General features: G+C 43.5%; 2 protein-coding genes across 4 annotated transcripts in view; one reads left to right on the top strand and one right to left on the bottom strand.

Annotated features, from left to right (window-relative positions):
- The first annotated feature begins 3,171 nt into the window (after nucleotides 1-3,171).
- Nucleotides 3,172-22,110, top strand: CSRP2 (cysteine and glycine rich protein 2). Its single transcript, XM_003989061.4, has 6 exons — nucleotides 3,172-3,310; nucleotides 13,942-14,054; nucleotides 16,967-17,135; nucleotides 20,344-20,473; nucleotides 21,161-21,254; nucleotides 21,802-22,110. The coding sequence occupies exons 2-6, from the start codon at nucleotides 13,943-13,945 to the stop codon at nucleotides 21,876-21,878; spliced, it is 582 nt and encodes a 193-aa protein (XP_003989110.1). The 5' UTR covers nucleotides 3,172-3,310; nucleotide 13,942; the 3' UTR covers nucleotides 21,879-22,110.
- The window catches only part of ZDHHC17 (zinc finger DHHC-type palmitoyltransferase 17), a 108,375-nt gene continuing 93,871 nt past the window's right edge, over nucleotides 9,503-24,006 (bottom strand). For 2 of the 3 annotated variants that reach the window (XM_045062096.1, XM_045062097.1), the window contains one exon: nucleotides 21,810-23,595. In XM_045062096.1, coding sequence (XP_044918031.1) covers nucleotides 23,307-23,595 — 289 coding nt within the window. In that variant the 3' untranslated portion in view covers nucleotides 21,810-23,306. Of the gene's footprint in view, nucleotides 14,124-21,809; nucleotides 23,596-24,006 lie in introns of those variants that run through there. The other variant, XM_019835255.2, reaches the window with a different exon arrangement.

Below are 24,006 nucleotides of genomic sequence, written 5' to 3'. Positions count from 1 at the left end.
TAGCTAGAAAAGCCAGAAAACTCTGATAGAAAAACAAAAAAACATCAATAATTTTGTAACAGAAGTGATAGCACTGAAAGAAATAGTATTCATTGGAGAAAGAAAGGTAAGAAATAATGCCAGTTATGAGAAGTGGGAGTTACAAGTCAGTTTAGAAAAAAGCAACTATGGCAAACATCAAGAATAAGGAACTTTAATCTACCTTTCAAAATTTAAGCATATACGACTTGTATGACTCTTTTCTCTGCCAGAAAATGCATCACAGTCTATTAGGATTGAGTATGCGTAATTTTTAATTCCTACCACTGCTGTTAAATCTTGGCTAAGAAATACGATGGAACAGCTGCTACTTCTTCTTCTTCTTATTTTTTTTATTAAACATGTAGATTAGCAGAGTGAGAATTTATTTTTTCCTTTTTTTAACATATACTAAAAAATTCCTCTTCACCATAGCCTAGCTGGCTTCTGGGAAGGAATCCTTGCCCTAAAATAAAACAAAGAGGCCCTATGTTTATATTCACACTCATCTGGTTCAGAGTTTTGTTAAGAAAAAGTAGCATGAAATAAAAATAATAAAAATATTTGAAAAATCTGAACTTGAGCACAAGGTCATGAAGAAAGGCAACCTTGGTTCAACTTGCCTCAGGCCAGTGACCTTGACAAAGAACTTTCATTGGAAATTGTTTAATGGATTCCAGAGAGTGAAGGAACTGTTACAAGTATAACGTGCATTTCTTCGGAAAAAGAAACATCCTGCTAGACACTTTTAACCTTCAATTTTGTCTTTTATAAGATTGAGGGGATCAAACCGACTAGGACCATATGGAATTAAGAAGGGCTTATTCTTCTCCACGAGGGCAAATTTCTCCCACTAGCTCTTCCCCAGACACACAATTTCCTTCTAGTAGAAGGCTCCTGATTGTATTAGAAAACACATAATACCTTCTCACTACCAAACCTTTCATTAGGCAACATAAGATGAATGCTCACCAAAACACAGTTTCTATTTCTTTCTCAAGGCAGAAAAGGACACCAAGATAGCCTTGCTCAACATAACAACCATCATTTATTGAGAATTTACCATGAGCCAGGTGCTCTGCCGGGCATTTTACGTACATAATCTGATGTAATCCTCCTAACAATCCTACACACTGCGCAGTATCATCATTTTACAGATAAAGAAAAGGTGTGAAGAAATCAAGTATTAGGCCAAGCTCACAGAGCTACTAGGTGGCAGAACTCTATGTTGAAACCACATCTGTTTGGTTCCAAAGCCCATACTCTCTTTTTGCACCATTCTCTCTAATATCTGAAAGACTGCCTTAACATTTACAACAAAAAAGCGTCAACAGTTTAAAGAAATGTTTAAAGGCAAATTAAATACTTTTTAAAAAATGTTGATAATTAAATACAAACACAGACTTATCTAAAATCAAATGTTATACATTATCCCCAAACTCGCTGTAAAATACACTGAGACAAATACACAAAAGAACAGATAGTGGAAATACTTTTAGGTTAGAAGTAAGCCCAACTTCAAATGATAGGATGAGGCTGTGAAATTTAGGGACCACATGAGCCTGTCAGAAAGCAAACAGGCCAGGTCCCGGAGGCATCAAGAACCCAAGAGTAGGGGAGAAAAAGCAATGGTTTGCTGAAAACCAGTGCAGCAGAAAAGTTCATAGCGTTTCATTCAGTAGAAACACTTACAGAAACCTATCTATGCAAGACAAAGTAAGTATTGTAAGCAACAGAGCTACAGTGAGTGTAGAATCTCAAGGACAGGATTTTCATGTCTGCCCTAGGAGTCATGTCACTTTTACATTAGCTGATGCCATGAAAACACAGATTGACCATATTTAGAAAAGCTCACAGCAGGCAGGAATACTTCCAGACTCCGGCCACAGTATCAGGAGATGTCAGTCATCACTAGGTTTCTGCACAGTACTTGGTGGACAGAGACTATAAAGCTGCTATTATAATGAGTTTACCCTGGGTTAGCCCCAGCATATGAAATAAAACAATAGTAATATCATATATATACCAGGGTGGTGGTTCTCAACCAATGCCCTCTGCTCTTTCCCCACAGGGCATTTGGCAAAGTCAAATTGTGTTTTTGACTCTTACAAAGTGGAGGGAAGGGTGATATTGGCGTCTAGCGGGTGGAAGTGCCCTACAACGCACAGCACAGGCCCCAGAGCAAAGAATCAGCCAGCCCCAAATGTCAAGTGTTCAGGTTGAGAAGTTCTGGACCAGAGCAAGCTCTTGCATTTGTGGTTTGAGGGATAGTTTCAGTAACAGCCTTTTTTGAGGTCCCTGTCCCAGATAACAGTTCTCAGGGATCATGGCTTCTGGCACAGAGGTCATCAGCAGGCCTAGGATGTGAACCGCACAGAACCGACATTATTTTTCTTTTCATCTAAAACAATAAACCATCCTGCAGCTCAAGTATGAGGTCCCCTGCGTTGTCACTGGCATCTTTGGGCCCTTAGGTGCCCTGGTTTCTGGCTGGGTTTATGTTTCTTCCCCCCTGTGTGTGCGCAACCGCGCCCTTGTGGTGGGAAATGCAAAAAACACTTGGGGAATGAGGCGTTTTCGTAACGTCATTTATTTGGTCTAGATGAGATATTTTGCTCTTTAAGAACAGGAAGGTTGAAGATTCCCAGAGGTTGGAAATCGGACCAGAGACTATTTGTCCACTGGGGAAGTTAATCACGTTGAGTTTACTTATAAGGATAAGGCAAGGGAGCGGGTGGTGGAAACCCCCGATCTGGCGGATTTTCTACTTGCGGCCTTGGACTGTGGCCTCCTGAAGGAGACCTGGTGCCCCCCGTGGGAAGGGTACCTCACAGGGTGGAGGGGGCTGTTTCCCGACGGGACAGTCTCGCGGCCCGTTTCCTCTGTAAGGGTAAGAAAGTCTCCTTTCCCAGCTGCTAATCACTTCTGGAAACTGCCGGATCCCGTTAGGAGGGAGAGGGGTAAGGCCGGCGGAAGGGTCCCGGGACGTGGGAAGATGCCAGGCGGGCGGGAAACAGCAGGAAGAGGCGGGATTCTGCCCTTTGTCTCGCGGCCCCCTGCCTGAAGCCGCTCGGCAAGCAGCCCCCGCGCTAGACTCCCCCGGCCGTCCAGAGCGGGTCCGGGAATCGGCCGGGTGCGGCGGGGCGGGGCGGGGCGGGGCGCGTAGGGCCACGCCCATCACGGAGTCTTTAAAAGGTGAGGGCTCTGGGTTCGCCGCTGTTCGCGGACTCGCGGAGCTTTCCCAGGGATCTGGCCTTGCCGCGGGTGGTGCGTGGTCCTGCCTCCGACTCGAGTGAGTAACTGCAGTGGGGGCGCCTCCGCCCTCCCCGGGGGAGGAAGGTTCCCACAGCCTCCCGGGCTCCTCGGGACGTCCTGCCGGTGCCCCCCCCCCCCCATCTCCGATATCCCCATCTCGATCCCCACTTGCCATTCTCCTCACCCCTGCCCCCCCGGTTCCCCCAGCCCCCTTTCACACACACCTGCCCCGCTCCCCGTAGCCGCGGCCCTGTCCTTGGATCCCGGGCCCTTCGGGCAGATAAATAATCGTGCGTGACCTCCCTACCAGTTGCTTCACACCGGTTTCTTTGGGAGAGAGGCGGGGCCGAGAGTTTCGCGTTGCTGCTATTCCGCCTTTTGGTAGCATTGGGCCCCCTCCTCCAGCAGCCGGTTTTCTTTCCAAGAAGAGGGTGGGGTGGGTTCCGAGTCTCGGGGTCTCCTCTGCCCGGAGGAGGTCTCCTCTGCCTCGCTGCGCTGAGGGCGACCTTACCAGGGGCTGGTTGGGAGTCCTGGGAGTGAGGTGGGGGCTTCCACAGTCCGCCGAGCCCAGGATCCTTCCCCTGCTGCGGTGCAGATTTCTGGCATCCCCATTGTTTAGTGGTCTCTGCCCACTAAGCACTGAACCTTAAATGTTGAAAGAACAGCAGTGAAACATCAGGTCGAGCTTTTTCCGGAACTTTCTACGATTCAGGTATAAACGGGAAAGCAAGAATGCTTGGTTGTGAAATTCTGCAACAGGTCCTGAAATCACATCCTGAGTTCCAAAGCTCCACGTAGGCAGTCCCTGGGGGAGGGGGTTTCTAAGTCGGGAGACACTCACCTTCCTCCCCCACTCCCAGGTCCGGACGTTTGTTGAAGGATATTTGTTTAATGGTTACCCAAAATGTGGTCCCTGTTTTATTTGCCATCAGCAGATTAAGCACATTTTCACCTTTAATATGCTTTCAATATGGGTAATATTTTAATTTGGGGTCGTAATTTTTTTTTTTAACTCAGGCAGTAAAAATGGTGTCATTGGTTCTTTTCTAATTAACCTGTTTTAAAGCTCTACTTACGGAATGACAAGAATTCAAATAGGACAATCACAAATTTGTCTCTAATTTGACTCAGGTTTTTCAGGAAAGAGATGGGCGATGGATTAAATGAATCACATAACTTCAAAACTGTGTACCAAACCATAAGTGATTTTATGAAGGCCACCCTGGTCTGCCCTCACTATCCTTGGTCATTGCTGTCTCAGGTTGATTGCAGCTGGTACTTGATCAATATTTCTCAATGTTCTTTCTACTCTGGTGTCTAGTTTGCTCTTTTAGAGTGAAAATTACAAGAGACAAGATCTGCATCTCACGAGTCTTTGAGACTCACAGTACTTGCTTGCGTGCCTTGAACACAGTTGGACCAGAGCCACTATTGGTTAATTGAATGAAGAAAGGAAGGAGTAAGATTGCAATTGTGGGGGACAAATATTTAATTGAACTCAGGCAGTAGGTAATATTAGCGAATTTGACTTAAGGTTTCGATTGTAAATTTTTAACGGTTGCTCCAAATGTATTCAAATACTGATTGATACAAATACCAATATGCTAAATACTATGATGAAAGCAATACTCATTGGAGATCTGATGAAACTGGCAATAACTTGGATTTTAGCAAAATTGCATTTTATACCAAAACAGCAAGAATGTTGGCATAGAATAGAGGCGGTGGCAGTAAATGAGCTTTAGAAGCCTCAGTCCAGCCTCAACATTGCCACTAAATGGCCATGGAGATGTGGACGTCTAATTGTTCTTCTCTGCCAGAAATAAGGTAAATCAGGAGAGCTGAGGAGAGCAAACCTCCTATGGAGAAGGAGTCCTGGCCTAGTGAAAACGACAGGACTAAAGCCAGCCATGCCCCAAGTCACATGCCAGTACTAGCACCCATTGGTTTGATGACCTTGGGCATCTTTACTGTCTGGTCTTAGTTACTTCATCTAATAAAATGGATGTAACAGCACCTACAACAGGGTTGTCATAAGGCACGTTGATTGTGATCCTTGTACAAAGCCCGGCTCAGCCAGGGAGAGGTTCCTTGTAATTGGACACTATTGTAAATTTTATTGAATATATAGGGAAATGGTCATCAGTGAAAGCCTCTTCCAGGAGGGCACTGATGCAGACTTACCAGTATCTATTAGGCCTTGCCATGAGGACAGGTTTCTTCCCTTTGCTGATATTCATTGGTTTCCTCAAGGTACCATATTATTTCCTGGGCTGGTATTTGCATGGCATCCTTGGGTTTCTATTGGGTGGGGATCTCTAGACTCCCTTGGGGCCTTGATTACCCACAATTGTGATACTTAACTGTTTTTGTGTGGTGGACCCTTCTGGCGTCTGGTGAAGCTTCCGAACTCCTTTTCAAAATGTTTTTAAGTGCATAAAATAAAGTACGTGGTACCAAGTTCATCAGTCCCTGCTATTTCAAGGAATCTGTGGTCCCAGTTTAAGTACCCTGACTTGGAGTTTTCTCAAACTGGATTGTGGAAGAACCCGGCACAAGTTCTGATAGTTAAAAATTTTAAGTTTTGGGGGTGCCTGGGTGGCTTAGTCAGTTAAGCGTCCAACTCTTTCAGCTCGGGTCATGATCTCAGGGTTGTGAGATCCTGAGTTGGGCTCCATGCTGAGTGTGGAGCCTGCTTATGGATCCTCTCTCTCCCTCCCTCTCTCTGCACCTCCCCCGTGCTCACATGCGTGCTTGCCCTCTCTCTCAAAATAAAGTAAAAATTAAAAATTAAAAAAAATTTAAGTTTTTGTGTAAGTCAAGGGAAGAACCAAGTCAGGGGAACAAGTACATTGTGAATCATTTGCAAAGGGTATCAGTTCTCCTTGCCCTTTTTTATTATCTCATTGTGCCAACAGTAACTACTAATTGTCCTTCACTAATGAAAAGAGGACAGATACCATATAATACATTAGGGCCAAATACCTTCTCAGTTCACTACAGGAAAGAAGGTTTCATGGTGGCTTCATAGTACTTCTAAAAGAGAAGAGTGAAGAGAGAATTCAGTCTTCACATAGTACAGGAAATGCCCAATTTGAAAAGAACCTGTGCCAGAGCCTAGAAGTCACTACTATATTTGTGTTGCTAACAGTGGTTTAGTTTTAGCAAAACATCAGTGAAACAAACTCTGTAGTTCATTTGAATTTTATTGGTGTTCAGTTTTCAATTGAAATGGTAATTTTGCTTTGGTTTCACAGTTATGAGTCACTTGATCTCTATACCTCAGCATCTCCAGCCATAAAATGGGTATAATGATAATGTCTACCTTAGCTGTTAGGAGGATTAAGTAAGTTAACATAAGTAAACTACTTAATATAAGTAGCACATGTAGTAAGCGTCGGGGGATTTAATGGTAATGTTTGTGAAATAAACATTGTGCCTGTAATACAGGCAAAGAGCTTGTATTACATGCGTATTTGTGATTATTGTTACCTTTCACGTGGCAAGCGCTATTCTAAATGCTTTCCATATACTCTTTAATCTCAGAACTAGTTTATGATATAAATAAGCATTATCTCCATTTTTTAAAATGAGAAAACCAGCAGATCAAATAACCAACCGAAGATCACTTGGCATATAAGTAGTAGTTTTGGCATATAAATCTCGGTCTGACTCCATGTAAAAATCACACCAACATTAAATTATTTGAATAATTAAATATCTTGTGGATCGCACAGATTGTGGATTGAGATGGCAGATGCTGGGGGTCGGTGACCAAATCTATAGCCTAGTTGCATTCTAATTACAGTATGTGATTTGGCAGGTAGTACTGAAATCTGTGTCAAGGATTTTGCTGTACTGCACGTTGAAGACATGAATGGAAACAGGATATAGAATTAGTAATTAATGGTGGTGCTGAGGTGAACACAGGACAACTTACTGGAGAGAAGGGCCGATTTCTCTGTAGCGAGGATAGACTTAGGGCAGCAGAGAGGAGTGACAGAGAGCTTTCTGGTCGAAAGTAGCAGTTTGGGGGTGAGCCAGGCACAGAGAGGACATTCACTAACTGGTAGCTGGGGGGTTGAAGATTGGTCAGAGAGGAAGGCGTTCCTGTGCACAAGTAATTTGGTAACCAAAGGACTGATAGTTCTCAGGTGATCTGAATGGTCTCAACCCTTCAATCAGATATGGGAGTTTGGGGAAGAGATTGTGGTTCTGGAGTTGGACAGGAGTGGGTTGAGCCGGGCTTTGGGTGTTTGGAGGTCATTGACCTCAGCAAGTCACCTAATGGCCGACCTTCTGGTAGCCATATTCAGGCCCAGCAGCGCTGCTGAAGGAAGAGGAAGCCGGCGTCTGTGCAGCACAGGCTCTTTGCCAGGTACTTCACAAACGGTATCTCGTGAAATCCTCCAACCACCCGACGAGCGTTCTCATCCATTTCCAAGGTGCAGCTGAGGATGTCGAAGTTAAAGAACTTGGCCAAGATCACAGAGCCAGTAACAGACTTTCAGCCTTCTATCTCCACGCTCTTTCTCTTATACTAGGAACATGTTAGAGGTGGCACATGCAATGCATTTCCCATGGCAGACGTTATTAATCACAGTCGTCTTTAATGCGGAATCTTGAACGTAGTTCCAGGAGCCCACTGTGAGTAAATCTATGAGATGAAACTGTTTTTGCCATCCCTGAGACCTTGCGGACTTCCCGAATCCCTTTCTACCTGCTTCTGTGTCATGGCTTCTACCGTATTGCCTTTTGTTCATGTCATGCTAGCACCAAAGCAGGACCTCCTGAGGAACAGGCACCCTTCCTTAGGACCAGCTATTTTAGCCTCAGTTCCTAACCCAGGATGTGGCTTACAGAGTGCAGAATTAATACATTTAGACGAAATCTCCATGCAGTAAAGCATTGTACAGTGGTTATTAGCTGCCCTTACCCTAGAAGAATTACTTGAGATACAGGAAAGGAATTCGGATTTAGCTGGATGAGGGAGGGCAGGAAGTCAGTTGCCTGATGGGGAGAGGCAGGGGGATTAGGGGTATAATGAAGGAATGGCTATCTGAGATGTGTAGATGAGGACTGATAACAAAACATCATCTCTTGAGTATGTTGAGTATATCATTCTACACAGACTGCCTCCGATACGCATTTCTTCAACCTATTCTCTTAACTCTGTAACAAAGGCACATTATCCTCCTTTTACGTATGAGGGAAATGAGACTGTGTTGACTCCGAAAGCCATGCTTTTTTTTAAAAAAAATTTTTTTTTCAACTTTTATTTATTTTTGGGACAGAGAGAGAGAGAGAGAGAGAGAGAGAGAGAGCATGAACGGGGGAGGGGCAGAGAGAGAGGGAGACACAGAATCGAAAGCAGGCTCCAGGCTCTGAGCCATCAGCCCAGAGCCTGACGCGGGGCTCGAACTCACAGACCGCGAGATCGTGACCTGGCTGAAGTCGGACTGAAAGCCATTCTTTTAATGGACTCTTAGGCCGAGCTGTCTTGAAGTCGTGACTTTGGTAGAAGGAGCCAAATGGCACATGTAGCTCATCACTAACATGTAAAGTCTGTGCTTGGCTCAGTGGTATTCACTTAGATAAGGGAAGTAGACTAACCAGATTGTTTGGTAAGCAGAAGGAAAAATTTTTAGAATGGGCACGGAGTGGAGCTCAATTTCCAATTAACTACTACTCTCAAACTCTGGCTGTGTTAAAAAATCATTGTAATTCGGGACAGTGCTATAATTTACATATTTTTTAACTAGCGACCCCTCTCCATGTGTCTCAAGATGAAACTGGTTTATAATGAATTCTTCCTTTCTGGAAATTGGATTCTAGCCAGATTCCAGTGTCCTAAGAAAACCCTGTATGTAATAATAAAATGTCAAAGCTTCTGGAAGTATTTAGAATTCGGGTTTATAGACGGATTCATTCCAAACCTTTGCTATCAGAGCGAGTGACTGAAACTGTGAGTGGCGACACGTAGAGTCTCGATTCATGGATTCAAGACATTCAGAATCTAAAAGAAGATGGTAAATGCAGAACAGGTAGTGTGAGAATGATCTGTGTAGCCACTTTGCGGTTCTTGCCGGTTATCTGGAGAATGAGGTAACTTGACCACAAGTGACTCAGATTTAGACGACAGTAATTTTCTCCTAGGGGTAAGTCTTATGAAATTCTGGGTGGTGTCTTTGCCTGGGGAGAAGGAGCAAAGAGAAATCGCATACAGGTGTTCAGATGTAAACCAAGCCTTTTAATCTAACACAGTGCCCCAGTATTAGAACTCTTTCAGACATTGAAAAACAAAGAGTGGACTGAGAAACCGAGAATAAGCCTGTTTGGCCTCTTTGGCGAGATATGTGTAAAGTGGGATTTCTTTTCTCCTCTCACCATTCTGTAAATTAATGCATAGGATTGGGGAGAGGCACGTAGCCCAGACTGCGGAGTGCAAATCCAGTCTGCTGTGATTAATGTCAGCTGTTGTGGAGTAGTACGGCCAAAGGCCTGTAGGGAACATGAAGCTTTAGAATTTTTTTCTGTGCAAAGCAATGCCAAGAGTGACAGAAATGGAAGATCATCACACTTCCTCCTGCCAAATTCAGGGAACGTCCACAGGGGTTCACCTCAAAAGTGTAAATTTGAACTTCATTTCTTAGTCACCATAAATGGAACTATCATTGTCTGCAGTGCGTATTAACATCCCAGAAGAAGGTTTATGAGTGACTAACCAGCTAAGTTTTTTCTCTACCCTGTTTTTTGCTCTGAGCTCTGTTCTTCTGTAGGCGCCAGCCAGTGGGTTTTCCTACTGGAGTACTCCTGGCAGGATGGACAGTTAGGAGATGCCCCTCCATTTTCAAGCAAACAGTTAACTGGACAGCTGCCAATACATTTGTTTACCCCCTTTTATCTTCACAGTATCTCCACTGGTTAGAGAGGGCTGCCTTTCCCTATTTTACAGATGAGAAAACTAAGCCCAAGGTTGCACAACCATCTTAAGTAACATCTTAAATAATAGATCCATCCAAACCAACCTTCCCCCTTCTTTCCATTATGAAATATTTCAGACATACAAAGTAGAGAATAATATAAGGAATGCCCAACTACCCAGTATCCAACATAAAAAAATAAAGATTACTCCAGCTGAAGCTTTATGAGGATGCTCTTTTTATTACACCATGTGCTTGGACCACAGAGAGGGTTATTCAGAAATCCTTAGGAAAGCCTTGAAACCGAATGGAAATTTTGAAAAGTTAATGACTTGGAAATTTTATGTAGAATCAAAAAATGTGACAAAGGGAAGTAGACCAGTGCTACCTTTGTCTTGGTAAACATAAAATCGAATTGGGAATTGTACAATTTAAAAAAGGAAGAATTCTTTAAAACAACAGACATTATTTTGATAGGTGCCAAGCACTCTGGTACATGGTATGGGGAATACAGAAATGTGGTCCCCACCCCAGAGGGGAAAAAGCTTTTAACATAGTAAGCTGAATGTTGTAGTACTTTGATGGGTATTTCCTGAAAAGATGACACATTTGGCTGGTGTGGCCTGTGCAGCAGAAATCAGACTTGACTTACAATAAGTGAATTTAAGTAACTGTGAATTACATAAAGAAAGGAAAGACCTTCCCTGTTTAAAAGTCCAAGCTGCTCTTTAATAGGGAATAACAAAGTGATTAGTTTTTGAAAAAAGTATTTTTAAATGGTATTCAGAGATAACCCAAGATGGCATTAGTCTTCATAGAAATCTGGTTCCTTATTGGTGATAGCTCCAAAGTAAATAGGTGGGAAAATATAAGCTACTAGGTTGATATTAAATAGTATAGTTTCTAATAGGATGAGAAATGCCTTGACAATAACAGAATAGGTTAGAAGCCAGCTGGGCTGTTGATGCTGGGATCCAATTTTAGGTAGTAATTAATTGTAAGGTCATTACCTACAAGCCAGGGTTGGGTTTTAGGTTTCCTCCAGAATCATAAGGGTACTTCCAGCAGATGTCTGTGGCATCCATGAACATTCCAGAACTCTGGTAACTTTGGAGCCGGGGGGCAAAGTCAGTATCACTAATTGCACTTTAGACCCAAGCCAGTGTAGGCTGTTGGAGCCAAGGCTTTGTGTCTGAGGTTTTACAGTCAGGCTCAAATTTCACTGTGGATTTAAACATTGGAGCACCTGTCTCCAGGGAAGGGAATAAAAGATTTATGCAACTACTATAGGAAAGCTTGCAGATTTATCCCGTTGCTGCTAGCCGTTGATCCTCTGTGGATGCCTTCACAGTAGCCTGTTGCCTTCATGGACCCTCAGAATCACCTTGGTCCTGTCTGAATAAGGAAGTAGGCTTTTTGCAAGTTGAGACCAACAGTTTGGTGATAACTAGTCATATTAGTCAGGTCTGTGTGTTTTTCAAGGAACAGGATCTCCATCTCAGAATGACTTTGAAAAGGCAATGTACTGGCTCATGTAATGTCTATAGGATAAGACAAGACACAGCTGAAAAGTGTCTAAACCTAGTCTCTCCATCTCTCTTCTTCTGGGCCAGCTTCATTCTTAAGTTCCTTTCTTCCAGTGGCTAGGCAGCTGCTAGCAGCTCCACCCCTACATCCACATAGCCCTGGGTTTAACTTTCACTGAACTGCCAGACACTGTGATGGAGGCAGGCGGGGGGTGGGGGTGGGGGGATGCAGTGACCTCATTGTCATGACCGAGTCACACGCCCAGCCCTGGAGTTGAGGGTACGGTCAACACCCTCTAAACAAGTACTTCTCAAACTATCTGGTAAAGGACCATTTTTGTTTAATTTCCAAGCACAGATTCTCTGCTTCTATGCTATTCAGTAAGGTGAGTCCACTGATCATGCTCTTGATTGTTGTGACATAAAATTGTATAAAGTTTCTGAACTCTCACCTGCATTTCATCTTGAATTGGTACCAGATGTGGTGGACCATCACAAGGAGACTACATTTTAATAAGTACTTCCTAACCCACATGGACTAAGAAAGAGATGGTTACTTGCCTGGAGAACATCTGGGGGAAAGTGTTACAAGAGGGTCAAGAGAATGCTGTATCCCAGAAATGTGCCAACACAGTGATTGATTCTGTAAAACTTGCTTTTAGAAAGACCTCATCTCAGTGTCAAGGAAGTCACTGGGTTCTGGATCGTTTAATGCTATAGGCTGGGCAGGAGGATGGGAATTGACCGCCTTCCTTTTTATTTTAAGGATTGAAGATTCTTCCGTCTATTTGCTTAGCAGCCCTCCTTTTCCCTTATGAGGCTAGCCAAGTCTGAGTTAGCAAGGGGGTCTCCACTTTCTCATCCAGCTATTTCCTAGAGAGGTGTGCATCTCATCTAAGGAGACTGAACAACCAAGGGCTACAAATACCACTCACAGAAGAGAAGTGTGAGAATGAGGCTGGAGGAGAAAGAAATTCTCACTGTGTTTTTAGACACCACTTAGGGCAGGGCAGGGCACCATCCTTGAAGGACAACTTTCTGTACTGCTAAGGCACCTGAGTACGTTGGCCATTCAGAAGTAGGCATTTGATACCGTGGCCAGGTAGGCCAGTTCATTGAGAAGAGAGGTTAGAACATGTTGGCCCCACATCACAGCAGGATTTAAGCTTGGAGCACTACCCCAGAGTCAGGCCAACTGCAGATGTGCTCAAAAGACAATTCACTTCGCCAGGAAGGGAACTTGGTAGTATATTCTCTATGGACTGACCTATCGAAGAGGGGAAAAACTACTGCCGGCTGGGCTAGAGGAGCTGGGGGTTAGTGAAGCACAGAAACCTAAATCGTAGCCATCCCGATGGATGTTTGTTGTGGTTACAGCCGGGGCTCCATGCACACAGTTCTTCCAGTCACAGACACAACTATTTACACCGTCATCTTGCATAACTTCAGCAGACACAGATAAGACTAGTTCTCGCGAGGCAATACAACACTCTGTTCATCCCTCGAAAGTGGCAGAGCTCTTGTAGATTGTGTTAAGAATTCGGCGTTGTTAGGGGCGCCTGGGTGGCTCAGTCGGTTGAACGTCTGACTTCACCTCAGGTCATGATCTCGCAGTCTGTGAGTTCGAGCCCCGCGTCGGGCTCTGTGCTGACAGCTCAGAGCCTGGAGCCTGCTTCGGATTCTGTGTCTCCCTCTCTCTCTGCCCCTCCCCTGCTCATGCTCTGTCTCTCGGTCAAAAATAAACATTAAAAAAAAAAAAAATCGGCGGTGTTACAACGAAGTGAACACATGATAAAGACCTCCACCCGGGTGCATGTTCTTCAGCTGAGTTTTCAGAACCCATCCTTAAGGTGGGGGTGTCAGGGGCGGACAGTGTTTGCCTTTCCACTCCCACACTTCTTTCTCAACCCTCATCATGCTTCTGGTGGCATAGTTTTGTTTTGTGCCTGGCGACCTGTACTGTTTTACTGAATGCAGGTCCTCTGTCCTGTAGGGGAAAAAAACTTGCGCGTGACAAGTCAGAGTTTGCTAAGGAAAGAGCTGCAATTTGGAAGATGAGACGAGGCGATTTTGGAGGAACGCAGGGCTTTAAAGACGTGGTTAGAGCAGTTCTTAGACAAAATCTGCAGCTGGCCCTGGGGTTTAAACAGCCCTCCCGGGAGCTTGGCAGGCATCTCGTCTCGTGTGGGGACATTCTAATGAGTCCTTTATTCCTGCAGAATGCCCGTGTGGGGAGGTGGAAACAAGTGCGGGGCGTGTGGGAGGACCGTGTACCACGCAGAAGAGGTGCAGTGTGATGGGAGAAGCTTCCACCGCTGCTGCTTTCTGTGCAGTAAGTATCTTCCAGGGCTCGATCTTCGACAATGAATGGGTTGTAATGAATGTAAAAGCTTCAGTTTACCTATTTAAGGAAAAACATTGTAGTTTTGTTAACAAATATATATTTTTTAATGTTTACTTATTTATTTTGAGAGAGAGCATGAGTGGGGCCAGGGGGTGGTGCTGAGAGAGAGAAGGAGAGAATCCCAAGCAGTCTCCATGCTGTCGGCGGGGCTCGATCCAATGCAGTGTGAGATCATGGCCTGAGCTGAAATCAAGAGTTGGATGCTCAACTGACTGAGTCACCCAGGCGCCCCACAGAGATGATTTTAGAAGCTTAGGTGGTTTCTGCCTATCTGTCCTGGACATCGTGAACGCTCAGCCTAGCAGCAAGGACGGCAGGGTTGACCTGTGGCATGTGGCCGTACTATGTCCCCACGGCTTTTAGCCTCCACTGGGCCTTTACTGTACTGTACTTGTCCTCACGTCCATTCCCCTGCTTCACTGAGAGCTCAGTGCTGTTTATAGTCTGGCACTGGGCACAGTTTCTGGTGTGTTGTAAGGGCTGGGCTCTCATTTCTGAATGAACGGTTTGCTCCTCCTCATCCACCCCAGCTTTCTCTTTGGCAGGGGCCTTTCTCTTTGAAACCTATTTGCTTGTTTCTTGGCATACTACTGGTTGAAATCAAATGTCTAGAAGCTACATTTCCATCTTCTCTGGTCATGAAAATTCAGTTATTTCTGGGTTATTGATATCCTAATGGAGGGAAAGGAGCTTAGGATGTGAAAATGCCATCAAGGCAAGTTGAGAATTATTACTGTTTAAAGATGGAAGATTATCAGTGTCTGATATAGACAAGAAAAAGGACATAAAACACACGTCTGTGCTCGAAAGACTGTACATAGTGGACAGTAAGAGAAACAGAACCGGACACAGGGCCCCTCCCCCTGCAGACTGTAGTGATAACTAAGTGTTCAGTTTCAAGCAAGAGAGAAGCCACTTCTGAAAGCTCTTTGTTAATCATCATCTTCTGATTCAAAGGACAAATTTTCTTTGATGAAGGATTTGTTACATGAGCACCCCCCCCGTACATGCAGATACTTGCTGTATCTATAGTACCATATAGTGACAATTATTGCTAGAAACTGCGTATATTAAATATGTTGGGTTACGTTAAGAAATAATGTCCAGAAAAACCTCTCTCAAATTTTAGTTGCCCTTTTCTCTCTAGGCACCAGCATTCAACATGTTGGGACCTTTTTATGGTCTAACTGCTTTGCAGGCAACGAGAAACAGCAGAAAGTCGCAGTTAAAGAATAAAAATCTAACATATGTTTACTGTGTATGCCCCCATAATAGCTACCATTTCTTGGAACTGGTTTCACCATTTCTTCTCTTAGAAGTTACTTTTTTTTTTTTTTTTAAGGAATCTGTTTTCCAGCAGGTTTGAAACCAAGAGTACATGAACAAAAGGGGAAATACAGATACTTTAGACATTGTTCTTAGTTTCATGAAACATTAGTTTCATCTAGGTTAAGCCAGGATAGTCTCTCCACCATAATAAACTCACTGTTTCCCCAATGTCAACTTCTTTACTGGCAATTTTACTGTTACTTCCTAGTGTCTGTCTCTGCTGACTAAGGTCTTTTAAGAATATAATTCAGAACAGTTTGCAAACTTAGAATTTTACTGTAGAGAATAGAGAATGAGGACGAAGGGAAGGATGGTCATACAATAAAATTTTCATAAAATTGCTTTAATAACTCTGTGGTCTTTGAAACAGTTTTTGTATTTTGATTTTTTCTATTAAGGTTGTTTATTCTCCTATAATGTGTGGTTTTAGGTTACCTGTGTCTTTCAGCAAACACATTTCAGTTCTTGAGCCTCAACAGCAAGGTTCCAGAGCAGATGACGTCATTCTGTTCCGCCAGAGAAAGTGTTAGTCTAATAGAAGCTTCCTAATTGTAACTGTTTTACACCAGCCAGTCGCCGTTCCCTGATGTCCTTCTTTTCTTCCTCCTTTTATTTCCCTTCCCCCTACCCTTTTAAGTAGGAGGGAGGAAAAATCCCCCTTTCTACTAACTTCGGATTTCCAGCTGCCCAGCAAGTTCCCTCACAGTTTTGTGTGTGTGTGTTTTCCAAGCTTAACTGAAGTTTTAGAAAGTGAAATAATGTCTGGGTAAAACATGATGACATTTGGCAGTTTTATGAAGTGGGATCCGTGGAAATGTCTTGTGGCGAGAAAACCATCAAGAAAGAATGCATTCTCCTTTGGGACAGAAGGGAAACACAAATGCAGACTTGAAACCACTTTGCGATTTTCAGACCTACTCATCACTGCTGGAGAAGCCGGTGGCGAGATGAAAGAATAATAGGTTATCCCTTCCGGACTCATGAGGAAAACTGGAATTCTGGAGTTAAAGCCGTTTTTATGCCGGGGGGGTGCTCTTCAGGGGAGGGCTGCAGAGCCAGCCCCCACAGGGCACTCAGCCACTCTTTTGCTCTTTGTTAGGTTGTGCTTTGGCACCACTAGGGTGAAGAGGTGGAAGACTGTGCTGAGGGTTGGAGCAAGCGTTAGTTTTGTTCCTTTTGTTCATGTAATTCTAGCCGTGTAATTCTCTGAAACCCCTCCGTCCTGCCAGAGAGGCCAAGCCAATTGAAAAGTCTGAGGCTTCAGGATGTTAAAATTCTGATACATTTCTGAAACAACACCCTTCCTATCCATGGAGAAAGGCAAATCGTCCTCAGCTGTAGCCGACCCAGTCCAGATGCTGTCCCATGGCTTTTGGGAAACCACAGGGGAAATAGGAACGTGAGAGAGCCTGCGCCTTTCCCATTTGTAGACCATGTGTCAGGGCCACCACTGCTCTTAGGGAAATGGCATCTCTAGCATGTTTCTAAAGGTCTCACTCGTTCCTCCTCAGTGGTTTGCAGGAAGAATTTAGATAGCACCACAGTGGCAATTCACGATGAAGAGATCTACTGCAAATCCTGCTATGGAAAGAAGTATGGGCCCAAAGGCTATGGTTATGGCCAGGGCGCTGGCACGCTCAACATGGACCGGGGTGAGAGGCTGGGCATCAAGCCAGAGAGGTGAGTTAGGACCACGTTTCTTACCTTCAGAACGGAGTTATAACAATTAATGTTGCTTGGTGAAATAGCAGTCTGGGACAGATTTTAGCTTAAAATAAGCAAACAGAAGGACTCTTGGTTTTCATGTATCAACTAGTGACTATTCTTTAAGCTTGAAATGGACAGTTTGGGACCTAATAGAATTCTTATTGATTATTCCAGTGATTTCTAGTCTTGATTTTGGGCCATGCTCCAGTGTATCAAGGACTCATGTTCTCAAAAGCACATGGTTTACATTTACTTCCATTTCACAGTGTTTTGGAGACCAGATGTCATGAAATCAAGTGATGTCTGAATCATGAGACACATTTCTCATGTGCAGTTAAGCAAGGAAAAATTCTCAGTCACTCCTTCCATGTAAGAATATTTCACCAAGAAATTACTTTTCTCGAACTTACAAAGTCTTACTTCAAATTGAAATTGTTTTTGATTCGCTGAGACATTAGTATTAAAATGTAAAGGTTCCAGTGCCAAAATAGCAAGGTACTAAGTCTGCTAAACTTCATTTAGTATTTTATGCTCAGGCTACATAATTTCTTCATTTGGAATTTCCTCTTAATTCCTGTTTTTGACCGATTAATTCTCTCATTTGAACTTCACATTTTTCACATCCGTTTTATATCGAAGAGGCCAAAATTGGTGTGATACTCCAATAAAGTGGTCTTTTCTTGAACAAGACCGTTTATCATGCCCCATGAGCTGGACACCCTGCAATATTAACACGTCACCTCACATAATCCTCACGACAGCCCTACAGGGTAGGGTTTCCCATCTTACTCAACAAATGTAGACAATGAAATATTAAGCTATTTCCTAAAGTCGCATTGCTAGCTAATTGCAGCAATTAATGTAACTCCTAGTGTAACTCCAAAGCTTAGCACGGTGCATTATGGTATGCCTGAAATAATACTTGAGTGCCTGCTGTTTGCTGAACATTTATGTTCATTTTACATAATCCTTACAGTAACTCTGGGGGTTTAGATACCTTGTCCCTATTTTATAGACGGGACACTAAGGCTCAGGTCACACAAGTAAGTGACACAGCCCGGATTTGACGCATGCCCATTTGGCTCCCAAACCTGTGCTCTTTCCACTGCACTGAGGCCCACCTGTGTGTTCTTTGGGTTTTTTCCACAGAGTTTCCGAGCCATGGTGCCTTGTCAACCAGCTGTACAAGGGCTGGCTCGTCGGTTGTTATGCGCCATCACTTGTAGGAGCCCAGCTTACCTTGGTCTTTGTTGAAGTTCATTGTGCTTGTTCTGCTCTCCTTTTCCAGCTTGTTAAAATCCTTTCTTGTTTTCTAAGACTTTCTTTCAAATCTTTCAAAACACACATATCTATATACCTCCCTCCACACCACCCCCCCAAACCAAGTTCATCCATAACCCAAAAGTTAAGTCTGTGGTTGTGGCTCCAGTTTTAAAGTCACAAAGGGCAGTGGACCCACTTCTTTACCTCCTGCTGCTCCATCTTCTCCAATAGCTGGTCAGCCCTCTGTGCTGGCCTGTTGATCTGTGCCCTTGCCTCTTCTCCTTTTTAGCCTAGCCACCTACTAGGGCCAGATGTAGAGACTTCCTTTTCCAGAAGCCTCTCTGCTCTTAATGACTGACCTCTGGGAGCACCTGTGGTCTGGAGCACCCTTGTGGGATGTGGTAACGATATAACATATGGGGACCACATTATCTTCACAGGAGTCTCCCGGAGAGGCAGCACTGTGTGGGCAGAACATTTCACTGAGGCAGAACTGTCAGTTCAGACTCACCAATTTTCTAATTCTGTAGCTCTTCACATTATTTACTGTCGGAGCCCTTATTTCTTCATTTCTCATGAGGTTAACGACTATACACACCCCACGATGTCATTAGCAGGGAGGTGGGAGATAATCTACATTAAGTTCTTGTTAACATAATATATTGGACATTTTTGGGGGGAAACTCCTAACTCCAAATGTTGGATATCATTGTGAATAGCTATCAAAAATCACTCTCCAAAGGAAGTACATACAGTAGGTTGTACAGTTTTTTTAAGATATTCGTACATTAGGGGCAACTGGAAACACCAATGCTTGCATCAGTACTGTGAATTGGTATTTGTTGTTTAGAATAAAATTTCCAGCGGCCATAGCAAACATGACTCCAGAAATGCTATATGTTTGCCACCTCATGTGAAAGTACAGAAAACAGATGACTAAAACATGGATACACTGGAGGTGAAGAAATGGAAGATACCGGGGAGGAGTTTGAATCCTTTGTTTTATGAAAAGGCAGTATTTCTAAACTAACATTTTATTTTCTATAAGTATGTAACTTAAACTAGAGTCAGGAAAGAAAACTTTTTCCAACAGGAAAAATGGGACACTTGTACCATTTGCTGAGCTAACTGCTGTTGCCCTCTTATCTGCTTGACTGACTTACAAGGTTTGAGAGGGGCCTTTAAATCTTCTCAGAGCCCAGAATGGTGTTCTGCACTGTACGTACATCTACATATTGAAGGGGAATTAAAGAAAGCGAGAAGTTACCCAGTGACTTGAAAATAAGTGACAAAAATTACAATATCCACAGAAAAAGCAAACATCGTACAGTAATAGGCAAACCTTCTACAGTATTTTTCCATGAAGCTAAGTAGTTTATTCACATTTTTCCCCACTTAGCGTATATTAGGAAATTAATCTGTAAGTAATGCTTAACGTTCTTAATTCTACCTGAGTCCACTGACCTATCTGCAGAAACTTTTAACTGCTTAGGCTAACAGTGATTTTTCAGACTCTGGTAAAGTAAAAAACTCCCTGTGATTCCAGTGGTAATATGAACAATGATATGAATACGGGGTAAAAATATGTCCAGTGTATATTTTTATAAAGCATAGCATAATTGTTTCATAGAGGCCAGCACTGGGGATTCAAGGAATTCTGTTTAGACTCACAGAGACAGGTTTTTAAGTTTGGGGCTTCGTCTGTTTATGGCAGTAATGAGCCCATAAACAGGTTAAAGTACCAGCCGGCCAGCACCTGAGACACAGTTCTTCTTTCCCCTGGATGTAGTTCAGTGAGGGCCTCTGGCCGTGAGACAAGACAGCAGTTAAGCCCCAGCGTTCGGTTGTGCCTGTCTTGTGGGCTTATTAATTAGAATGGGCCCTTTGGTAAATCCTAGTTTTTCCCCCTTTCTTCAAGTGTTCAACCTCATAGGCCTACAACAAATCCAAACACTTCTAAATTTGCTCAGAAGTATGGAGGTGCTGAGAAGTGTTCCCGATGTGGGGATTCCGTGTATGCTGCTGAGAAGATAATCGGAGCTGGAAAGGTAAAGTGCTGTCTTGAGTTAGCAGCAGTGAATGACTCCTCTCTCCTCCCTTTCTCCCCCGTCCCCCTCACATCCCCTTCAGGCGTGCTGTCTTATATAAATACATTAATGCCCTGGATTCAGATTTTTCTTAGATTTCCATCTGAATCATTAACTTGTTGAAGCAATGCCCTTACTTGACAAATCACATCTATGTTTGAAAGAAACTTGTTTTCATAAGGGGCGCTCCTCAAGGATGTTAAAGGCCGACTGTTAAATCTGCACTCTGCAGGTTATTCCATGTAGTGGGAAACCAGAGTTGGGACTCCTGATGCTAATCTGAGGTGTACTTCTGAGCAAATTACTTAACCACTTCACCTCTTCCAGCTGCAATGCTCTCAGCCATAAAAGAGGCAGTCTTTAAAGGAGCGCATTGTGCTTGCGGTGAGGTCTGAGACGGCTCTTGGGGAGATGGCCCTTGGCTGGTACAGCCCGTGTCTTCTGTAAATGAAGTTTGAACCCAGCCCTGGTGTAGGTGGCCAACACCCTGTGTAGACACAGGGAGGTCCAGTTCCAGGCTTTTTGTTGGAGTTGAAGCACAGCAGTCAGGAGTATGCGTTGGGTTGACGTTTGCGAGCCACTTGCCCAAGTGTCTACATTGTACTGCAAGAAACCACCCTCTCAGACTTACTCAGTTGTCTCTTCCAGCCCTGGCACAAAAACTGTTTCCGGTGTGCCAAGTGTGGGAAGAGTCTTGAATCAACAACTCTGACTGAGAAAGAAGGCGAAATCTATTGTAAAGGTAAAATTAATTTCCATTATTGCTGTGCATCTGAATATCCCACCCTGGTTAAGGAAATTTCACCAGCATACAAGAAAAAGAAAGTACTGTGACAGTGGGGAGAGGAACCGGGAAGGAAAGCAAGGGATTGCCACTCGCTATTTGAAAATAAAGGATCTAGAGATGCTCACAGATAACAGAGATAACTTGAGACAATAAAGTTGACTGTCATTTAAAATTACCCCGACAAATAAGATAAAAACCTCATTGAAACACTGTATGTTTCCAGCAAAGCATATGAATGTATGAAGGTAACAACAGACAAACACGTAACTTGCCCGGCCCGATTTGTATGCTTGTAACTCCAGTGGGTCGGAATGTTTGGACTCACCTTTGCAACTCTCAGATACTTGCTATGTGGCTCATTTTATATCTTAAATAAGTTGAACTCTTTTTGGGCATGGCAAACCATTTTTTTTTTTTTAATCTTACAGGGGTTTGTCATTTTGTGGGTCTTAATGCTAGCAAAGCTTAAAGGACCTTCTGCTAATTCTCTTTCCTTTTTTAGGATGCTACGCAAAGAACTTTGGGCCCAAGGGATTTGGCTATGGTCAAGGAGCAGGAGCCCTTGTTCATGCTCAGTAAAGGCGTGACCCTGAGCTGACATCAAACACGGAAAGTCTCTACATGGCCTAGGCACAGATAATCTAACACTAAACTACTGTGAAATCCTGCCGGCACTTACGTACTGTCTGTTGCCCCGTACACGGATAGGCTGGCTGACTAGTGGGAAGAGAGCACTGTATCCCTTTGCTTTTTATTCCTCGGCATTTTCAAGAAGTGTTTCTTTTACATTTTAAATAAAACTTCAGCTGGATTCAGGTGCTCAGTGTCGTTCAGATTTTGGAGGAGCTGCTGTGATTTCAGTTGGCGGAAAATCACTTGGGTCCCTACCTGTACTTTAGTGGTTAGAGTCCACCCCGTTATGCAGCTGACCGACTAGGCTGTTTGCATCACAGCTGTTGGAGAAGATCTCTTTTAACCTGGTCAGGGTTGCTTGCCAACCGATTCCAGCTCTTGAGAGATGGTCGGGCAGCATCCCCCACCCACCTGTCCGCCCCGCTCTAGCTGGTGGTTATTCTCCTTAGACAACCTGCATTAGAATCACCAAGGAGTATTAAAAAGCAGATTCCCAGGCCCTACAGAAGCAGACTCTAGAGGTAGGGCCATAGAAGCCATTCTAATAAGCTCCTCAGAAAGGCACAAGGACCCAGGGTGGTGGGCACAGTTAAACAAAACACTGAAATATTTAATTCATCTAAGTCTAAAGATCATTACAAACAGCTACCTACAGACAACTACAGAACCTGAGGCTTGGTGTGACATTTTTTAGACTCCACTCTGACCTGATACATGGTAACTTACTAAATCCTGGAAACTGAAGTGATTTCCTCAAACATTTCAATCCTGCATAAGTTACAAAGAATGTTGCAGTGTCCTGACACATTCAGCTGGCTCACGTAGAAAAGGAGGCACCAGACTATACACAATATTTTCACTATTTCCCCAGAAACTTTTATCAAAGACTCAATCTAACCTTTAATTTCAGGGGTAAGGTGTGAGATTGGTAAAATAAACCAGCATGACCAATGAACATATCTTCATCTTGTCCAAAGCCTATTTTAACATACTGTATTGCTTATTTTGAAAAGCTACAGCGGTTCTGCTGTGTATGGCATCAAAAACATAAGCAGAAACTTAGTGGGAAGAAATCAACTGAGGATGTACTAGGTGAAAGAATTCATGCTTATTTATATCATAGCCTTGAGCACCTCACGTGGTCTTAGAAGACAAGTTCCACTGTGGGAGAGGGGAAGGCCTCTTTGTTAAGCAGGCTGGGGAAGCTAATCAACCATAAATGAAGATAGGCTGAATTGAAGAACAGTTATGGAATAACTTCTAAATCTGTATGTAGTAGTTTTAGAACTTGCCCACAGATTCTTTGACATTCCCAACAAAACACGGAGACTAATTCCCCTCCCTCTGAATAAAGGCCAACCTAGTGACTCATTTTTAGCACAATATGATGGACAAGGCGAGGTTAGAAAAGGCAATGGTTTTTGCCTGCCTCTTTCCCTTTGGAAGTTTAATCTTGGAACTCAGCTGCCATGTTCTGAGGAAGTCCAAACTACATGGAGGTATTACAGCCATAGCGTCCACTGAGAGATCTTGACCATCAGCCAGTATTAACTGACATGAGTGAGCCTTCAGATTATTCCAGTCCCCGGTTTTTGAACATCCCAGCCCACACCAAGTGGAACAAGGTGAGCTATTCCTGTTGAGTCCTGAGCAAACTAGAGATCTGTGAACAAAAACACCATTTTAAGCCACTAAATTTTTGAGAGGTTGGTTAGGTAGCTACAGGTAACCCAAATGTAAATATTAAACCATTCCCCACACAGAACCAACATTTCCCATACCTACTAAGGTTCCCAAATTATACTGGAGATATTAGTAGATATCTGAAAGGAAATTACTCTAAACAAAGCTGCCAGGTGCCTACTAATTTGAGGTTTCTACCCAATAAACAACCTACTCAAAATTATTCTTAAATTGGGAGCCATAACAAACAGCTCCCCCCAAAATGTAAAATTAGCTACCAGTGGTTCTAGGAGTGGAAGAAGAAATTTGGCTTTGTTTAGGCTCTGTTCTGGGAGGAATCACTTTCATCATTTGGAATAAGTCAACAGGGTAGCCCAAAAGTAATCCAAAT

Source organism: Felis catus, chromosome B4, assembly GCF_018350175.1.
Source record: "Felis catus isolate Fca126 chromosome B4, F.catus_Fca126_mat1.0, whole genome shotgun sequence".
In the NCBI taxonomy this organism is placed as follows: Eukaryota; Metazoa; Chordata; class Mammalia; order Carnivora; family Felidae; genus Felis; species Felis catus.
This window is presented reverse-complemented; position numbering and strand designations above follow the sequence as displayed.